Source organism: Leucopleurus acutus (genome assembly GCF_964270905.1).
Source record: "Leucopleurus acutus genome assembly, chromosome: X".
In the NCBI taxonomy this organism is placed as follows: Eukaryota; Metazoa; Chordata; class Mammalia; order Artiodactyla; family Delphinidae; genus Leucopleurus; species Leucopleurus acutus.
Window position 1 is genome coordinate 130,344,089 of NC_139148.1, and position 8,200 is coordinate 130,352,288.

At 57.4% G+C, this 8,200-nt stretch overlaps 1 protein-coding gene across 1 annotated transcript; it reads left to right on the forward strand.

The window, feature by feature from the left end:
• Positions 1–622: 622 nt before the first annotated feature.
• On the forward strand, positions 623–3,323 carry DUSP9 (dual specificity phosphatase 9; the record flags this gene model as incomplete). The annotated part of the gene is made up of 3 exons (XM_082864881.1): positions 623–1,016; positions 2,292–2,741; positions 2,998–3,323. Exons 1-3 carry the CDS (start codon positions 644–646, stop codon positions 3,321–3,323), a joined length of 1,149 nt encoding a protein of 382 aa, XP_082721007.1. The 5' UTR covers positions 623–643.
• Positions 3,324–8,200: the final 4,877 nt, after the last annotated feature.

Consider the following 8,200-nt stretch of genomic DNA (forward strand, 5'->3'; position numbering starts at 1 on the left):
TCCAGGTCTCTCTCCTTTTGTTTTCTACGGGGGGGAGGAGGGCAGCTCCGAGAGGTCCGGCCGGCCGAGGTCCAGCACCTCGGCACCACCTCTATTACCCGGGCCCGCCTGGCCATGCGGGAGATCTCGGCCTGGACCCCCTCTCACGCGCACACGCCCCCCAAGTCGGAAGCTCGAACGTGGGGAGTGACTGCGGGCAGGCAGAGTGAGAGACGGACGCAGAAAGGGGGTGTGCGGGGAGATGGCTGCGGCCTTGGGCCCCCAGGAGTGGCCAGGAAGGGACCCACGGCGGCTCTCGAAGGGGCCGTTGGACCCCCAGCCTTCCTCTTCTGGGGGACCTCTCACTTCCCTTCCTGGGACGGGAAGCAACGCCGAGTGGCTGCCTGGGGCGTTTTTCTTGGGGCGCAAGGGGCGCCTTTCTGCATATCCTTACTGTAGGAGGGGTACGAGAAGAGAATCAGGCAGTAGAGGGGCGTCCCTGCGGGACCCTCGGCGCCCGCCTTCAGGACCCGGGCCTGGCTTCCCGTCTTGGCCCCCGGGCCAGCGCCCGTTGGCGGCCGGGCGCGAAGGACGCGAGCTCACGTCGCGCGCCTTCCCTCTCTCTGCAGCTCTCGGGGCCCGACGTGCCAGGAGCCGCGAGCCCATGGAGGGTCTGGGCCGCTCGTGCCTGTGGCTGCGCCGGGAGCTGTCGCCCCCGCGGCCGCGGCTGCTGCTCCTGGACTGCCGCAGCCGCGAGCTGTACGAGTCGGCGCGCATCGGCGGGGCGCTGAGCGTGGCCCTGCCCGCGCTGCTGCTGCGCCGCCTGCGGCGGGGGAGCCTGTCGGTGCGCGCGCTCCTGCCTGGGCCGCCGCTGCAGCCGCCCCCGCCCGCCCCGGTGCTCCTGTACGACCAGGGCGGGGGCCGGCACCGGCGCGGGGAGGCCGAGGCCGAGGCCGAGGAGTGGGAGGCCGAGTCGGTGCTGGGCACCCTGCTCCAGAAGCTGCGGGAGGAAGGCTACCTGGCCTACTATCTACAGGGTAGGTGCGGGTGGTGGCCCGCGGGCACCAGCCCGGGGAGGACCCCAGCCCAGGGAGGGCCGGGCCCCACCTTCTGAGGACATTCATGATTCATTTGACCTTGGGCAAGCCCGGCCTCATTTTGTCTAAAGTGGAGGTGAGGTTTCCCTCCCCTGAGCATGACCTTGGGGAAGTCCTTCACTCTTGGGAGCCCCAGTTTCTGAGTCTGGAAAATGGGGAGAACCTGCCCTGACCTGGCTCCCTGGATGCTCAAGAATGGAATGCCCAGTTCGGGCTCCCAGCCCCCATCCCATCATATCACCCCCTCCCCCAGCTGCTCAGCCATGGGTGAAGGAGGCTGGAGCCACAAGAGGACAAATCCCGCTCAGCAAAGGGTCTGGAAGGGGGAGGGGAAGAGAGGGAGAGAAGCAGTGAAGGCAGGAGGAGGCAGAGAGCTCCCCCCTCCCCCGCCTGCCATGGTCATGGCAGGGCTTGGGGGTGGAGGGGAGATGGGCTGATACAGGCATGTTGGCTCCTTGCCAAGCCAAACACCCCCAGAGATCCAGGGTAGGGACGAGATTCCCATGAACCTACAGAGCCAGCTGTCCCCACCTCCCCATCCAGGAGGGTCATTGGCCTGTCGTCCGTTGCTCCATTCTGAATGCACAGGGACATAGAAATACATAAAATGTCAAATTTCCAGGCCCCCACCGCCATCCCCAGGGAAATAGTAGTTGTTTGTAGATGGAGATGTTCACTTCTTGGGACTTTGGGACCATCCAGGTGGAGCGCTGCACTCTCTCCCAGGCTCTCTGCCCCTTGGGGTCGACCTCATCCCTGAGGAGAGCGCAGACACGGCTGTGACCCGGCCCCTGGCCTCGGGGTGCTCCTGGTCGACCTGGGTCAGGAGACCCCCAGGCAGAGAACTCACATCTGAACCTTTCCTCTCCTTTAACTGATGGCTGCTGTCCTCCCCAAGGCTGGCAGTACATCTAAACTCTGTTGAGCCCTCGTGCCTGCCTTGCCTTGGCCCTGGGGGGGGGTGTAAGGTCCTCTTTGGGTGGCTCTGCCCCCGCCTGGCGCCTTGCAGCTGCAGTGGGCCCTTGCCGTTCGGAGCAGCAGCCACCAGTGCTGAGCACACCACACGGGAGACCAGTGTAGGTCAGACTGCTGGCTTCCGAGTTCCCCTCGGAGACATCTGCCAGCCCCCTCAGGCATCGGAGTTGTCCAGGGTCGGGTCCCTGTCCCCAGCCAGGGCGCTCGGCTACCCGGGATCCTCCCCTTGTCCCCTCCCAGGTGGCTTCAGCAGATTCCAGGCCGAGTGCCCTCACCTATGTGAGACCAGCCTTGACAGCCGTGGGGGCCCAAGCACAGCTCCGGTGCCCAGCCCAGTGGTGGGGCTCGGTGGCCTGTGCCTGGGCTCCGACTGCTCCGATGCGGAATCCGAGCCTGACCGAGACTCCATGAGCTGTGGCCTGGATTCGGAGGGTGCCACGCCCCCCCCAGCGGGGCTGCTGCCATCCTTCCCCGTCCAGATCCTGCCCAACCTCTACCTGGGCAGTGCCCGGGATTCGGCCAACGTGGAGAGCTTGGCCAAGCTGGGCATCCGCTACATCCTCAATGTCACCCCAAACCTGCCTAACCTCTTCGAGAAGAACGGCGACTTTCACTACAAGCAGATCCCCATCTCGGACCACTGGAGCCAGAACTTGTCCCAGTTCTTTCCGGAGGCCATCGCGTTCATTGGTGAGGCCGCTCTGCACTCCCTCCTCCCTCCCCAGCCCCGGCCCCGGCTGCTGGCCTCTCCCACGTCTTCCCTGTCCCTCACCTGGGCTCCTCCAGGCTCAGCTGCCTCCCCAGAGCCCCGAGCCGGGATGGCCCTGCGGGGGCCGGGCACCACTGGAGCAGCTCCCCAGCTCGGAGGATGGGGCGGGGACTGCCAGGGACCCCCCGGAAGGCCATCACCCGCACCTCACGCGGGCCCCCCTCTGCCCCCACCTAGACGAGGCCTTGTCCCAGAACTGCGGGGTGCTCGTTCACTGCCTGGCGGGCGTCAGCCGCTCCGTCACCGTCACCGTGGCCTACCTCATGCAGAAGCGCCACCTCTCGCTCAACGACGCCTACGACCTGGTCAAGCGGAAGAAGTCCAACATCTCGCCCAACTTCAACTTCATGGGGCAGCTGCTGGACTTCGAGCGCAGCCTGCGTCTGGAGGAGCGGCGCGCCCGGGATGGGGGCAGCGGGGGGCAGGAGTCGGCCGCCTCCGACCCGCCCTCCTTCTTCACCACGCCGACCAGCGATGGCGTCTTTGAGCTGGACGCCACATAGGGCCCCGGGCTGCCCCCAGCGGGTGCGCCCAGCCCAGCCACCCGCGTGCTGGGGAAGAGGAGGGAGGGGGCTCGGCCTGGGGGGGCGGGGAGAGCACAATACCTCATGTGGAGCTGTGGGACGAGGCAGGAGCCGGGAGCCCCTCCAGGGTGGCGGTGGGGACAGGCCTGTCCTACCCACTTGAAACATCCACGGGAATCCTATTAAACGTGCCTATGGGCCGGGCCTGGGGCCGCCAGCCTGACCCGCGCTGCTTGTGGGCGGAACCCCGCTCCAGAACCTGCCTCTTCTGCGACTGTTCCTTTTTCCTTCGGGGGGGGGGGGGGGTGGGGATTCCCATCCCCAGAGACCATTCCAGGTGGCTGCACTCGGCCGAGCTGGTCGGGCGCCGAGCCCCCTGCGGCTTCCCTTTCCGGAGGGCCGTGGGCCCGTTCCGGCCACCTCGTCTGCCACAGGGACCCACTCCCTGTCCCATCCCTCTTCCCAAATGGCTACTTATGGGGAGGGGTGCACTGCCGACACCAGCATAGTCACCCACTGCTCCTCCGCAGAGGGCTTGGGCTTCCTGGGACTGGGGGCCTCCCCGGGGACATGGCCTTGGAGGCGCAGCGGCCACCCAGCGTCCGCAGGGACAGCCCCTTTCTGGGTGGCTCCTTGCTGGGCAGCGCTAGAGGGGAGGGCGCCGGCCTGGGAGCCGCTGGGCGGCTCCCGGCCGCACATCTGGCGCCCTGACTGTTTATCCACTTGACATTTGAAAAGATGCTTTTCTTCCTCTTCCCCCAGATGTCCTGACAGGATCACTGGGGCTCTTTGTGACTGAGGGTGGTCAAACTGCCGCCAGAGGAGATGGGGTCTCAAAGCAAGAGCTGGGGTGGGGGAGGGGAAGAAGCAGGCCTGGATTTTGCTGCTGTGGGTCCCACACGGCCGTGGTGGGTTTGGGGGGCGGGGAAGGGGCCGAGCTGCACACACACAGTCATTCATTGCAGTACATACCCCTCATGGGCGGCGTGTGTGCGTGTGTGTGCGTATGTCTATGTGTCAACACTCACACACACACCAGCCCGCTTACGGACCCGGCCCAGGGCCAGCAGTCCCCGCAGCAGGGCCATCTCACCCTTGGGAATGCACACCACGGCTGCTTTCCTCAATTGTTCCTGAATAGATGGTTTCTGTAAGATCCTAAACAGCGGGAAGCAGCTTCCTGAGCACCTTGGAGAGTTTGGGGGAGAAGGCAGGGAGTAAGACCTGGGGAGGGGGTGTGCTGGGCTGCTCGGGCACTCACGCACCACCCGCCCCCATGTCACTTCCCACCTGGCATCCACACTGCCTGTCGGCCCAGCCTCTGGCTGAGCCGCCCATTCACTCACTGAGCTCCTACTCTGTGCCCCGTGGCTCAGGACCAGGACCCTGTGAAGCAGCAGAGAGGGGAGCAGGGACCCAGAAGTGCCCATGGGGGGTTGGTAGCTGAGCCCTGAGAGCGCAGAGTCCAACCCAAGCCCCAGTGTGAGGAGATGGAGCTGCAGAAGGACCCAAGCTGGTGAGGGACACGGGAAAACTGCACATCCAAGCATGTGTCCCTCTGGCTGACACTGTGGAATTTGGCCTCCAAAGGCTGGGTTGGGGGCAGGGAGAGCCTGCGGAGGCCACTGGGCCACCTGCAGTGACCTGCTCCTTCCAGCCTCCCAGCCTCAGCTCTGGCCGCCTCCAGTGCCTTCTGCACACTAGCCGGGGCGGTCGCTCTAAAGACATGATTCCCGGTGATGGAGACACGGCAGGAAGTGACAGGAAGCTGGAGGGTGGGCGGAGACAAGCACAGTGTGAGAATGCAGTGGAGGCCTTGCGAGCAATGTGGACCACGTGTCCAGAGCAACCCTCCTGGTCCAGAACCTCTGAAACATAGGATGAAGTCTAAAAACATTTTTGAATGAATGGCTGAGCTCGTGGGAAAATAAGAGAAAGTCTCCAAGGTCAGAAACAATGATACTTGAGATGGGGAAATAGTCCTGGATTCTCCAGGTGGGCCCTAAGTGCCATCATATGCATCTTATAAGGGAAAGAGAGAGGCGGGAGAGTGAGATGAGATGTGGCGATGGACATGGGTCGGAGCCAGAGAGATTTGAAGATACTACGCTGCGTGGAGGTTCTCCCAGGACAAGACAGCTCATGAAGGCCAGCAGCTTCTCTGCCTAGGTTTGCAGGCGGCTAAGTCAATTTGGAGTGGTGGGTAATATCCACACCAGGGGGCATTGTCCACTGAAGTAACTTCTCAGGGGCAGACAACAGGGAAGGGCCAACAGCTCAGTGCTACTAGACAGGTTGTGCAAGTGGTTCATTGGGACAAGCATATTCCTGCCTAGCTGGAGAAAGGAGAGGTCCCGAGCCATCCACACTCCCCTGACTACCTTGAGGCTGTGCACAGGTATGTAGAAGACTCAAAAGGGTCAGTGAAAAAAAAACCCGGGAAGGCCTGAAATAGCCTGAAGATTGAAAGAACTCCCCTTCCCACACACAGATCCATCGGCAGAGCACACAAGCCTTAGTGGCTTGAGATGTTTGAGCACAGTTTCTGTCCAATCATTGTCTGGCCTCTAAGCTAGGCAGATACGGGGGCAGCCCCTAGAGAACCAGGCTTAAATTTTAAACTGGACTATTTCTTTTTTAACTCAGCAGAGACACCACTGACTGCACAGTGTGGGGCGGGGAGGGGACAGATTTCACAGACTTAGCCCAGAAAAGTCACACAACAAAGAAACAAACAAGTTAAAACACACACACACACACACACACACACACACACACACACGCCAAAACAACTACTTCTAAGGGGAAAGGGAATATGAGAATCCAGAGTTGATGAAAAATATTATCTAAAATGTTCAATTTTCGGACTTCCCTGGTGGCGCAGTGGTTAAGAATCCACCTGCCAACGCAGGGGACACGGGTTGGAGCCCTGGTTTGGGAAGATCCCACAGGCCGTGGAGCTACTAAGCCCATGCGCCACAACTACTGAGCCTGCACTCTAGATCCCGCGAGCCACAACTACTGAAGCCTCCGCACCTAGAGCCCGTGCTCCACAACAAGAGAAGCCACCGCAATGAGAAGCCCGCACACCACAACAAAGAGTAGCCCCGCTCGCCACAACTAGAGAAAGCCCAAGCACAGCAACAAAGACCCAATGCAGACAAAAATAAATTAATTCACTAATTAATTTTTTAAAACTATGAAATGGTTTTTAAAAAATAAAATAAAATAAAATGTTCAGTTTTCAGCAAAAAAAAATTACAAGACATGCAAAGAAACAGCAAAGTGTGACCCACATTAGGGAAAACAGTCAATAGAAACTGTTTGTCTCTGGGGACTTCCTTGGTGGTCCAGTGGCTAAGACTCCATGCTCCCAACACAGGGGGCCCGGGTTCAATCCCTGGTCAGGGAACTAGATCCTATATGCTGCAACTAAAGATCCTGCATGCCACAAAGAAGATCCTGCACGTAGCAACAAAGATCCCGCATGCCACGGCTAAGACCCGGCGCAGCCAAATAAATAAACAAATAAATATTTTTTAAAAAAAGAAAGAAAGAAAAGAAACTGTCTCTGAGTGTTCCCAGATGTTGGAATTAACAGATGAAAACTTCAAAGCACTTATTATAATTACGTTCAAAGTGCTAACAGAAACCATGTTTAAAGAGTTAAAGGGAAATGGGACTTCCCTGGTGGTCCAGTGGTAAAGAATCTGCCTTCCAATGCAGGGGACACAGGTTCGATCCCTGGTCAGGGAACTAAGATCCCATATGCCGCGGGGCAACTAAGCCCACGTGCCACAACTACTGAGCTAGTGCGCCTCAACAAGAGAGCCCGTGTGCCACAAACTACACAGCCCACACACCTTGGAGCCCATGCGCCACAACTAGAGAGAGAAAACCCGCACACCACAACTAGAGAGAAGCCCGCACGCCACAATGCAGAGCCCGTGCCACAATGAAAGATCCTGCGTGCCTCAACAAAGATCCCACATGCCGCAACTAAGACCCCGTGCAGCCAAAAAATAAAGAAAATAAATAAATATTTTTAAAGAGTTAAAGTAGGACAACAAAGAATCAACAGATAGAGATTCTCAATAGGGATACAGAAATTATGAAAGGATAAATAAATGGAAACAATGGATTTAAAGAGTACAATAACTGAAATGAAAAGTCCTCTAGAAGTATTAAAGAGTAAGTTCCAGATGTCATAAGAAATTATTACTGAACTTGAAAATAGATCGATAATATAAATTATCCGATCTGGAGAAAAGAGAGAAAAATGATTGAGCTTCAGAGACCTGTGGAACAACATCAAACATTCTAAAATATGTGTAATGGGAGGTTTTGAAGAAGAGGACAGAAAGGCTCAGAATAAATATTTGAAGAAGCAATGACAGAAATGTCCAAAATTTTATGAGAAACATTAATCAGGTCCAAGAAGTTCAATGAACCCCGAATAAGATAAAAACAGAGAGTGAGTCATAGACACATCACAGTCAAATTGTTGAAAGCCAAAGATAGAAAATTTTGAAAGCAATAGGAGAAAAATGACCCACTTAGAAGAAAACCACAATAAAATTCACATCAGAAACAATGAAGGCCAAAGACAGTGAAATGACATAATCAAAGAGCTGAAAGAAAAAAACACTGTCCATCAAAAATTCTATATCTAGCAAAACTATCCTTTAAAAAAACTGAAGGTTTAAAAAGGACATTTCCAGATAAACAAAGACTAGGAGAATTCATTGCTAGTATACTTCTTTACAAGAAATACTAAAAGAAGTCCTTCAGGCTGACACCAGTTAGTGACTTGAATTCACAAGAAGAAATGAAGAGCAGCAAAAATGATTAATATC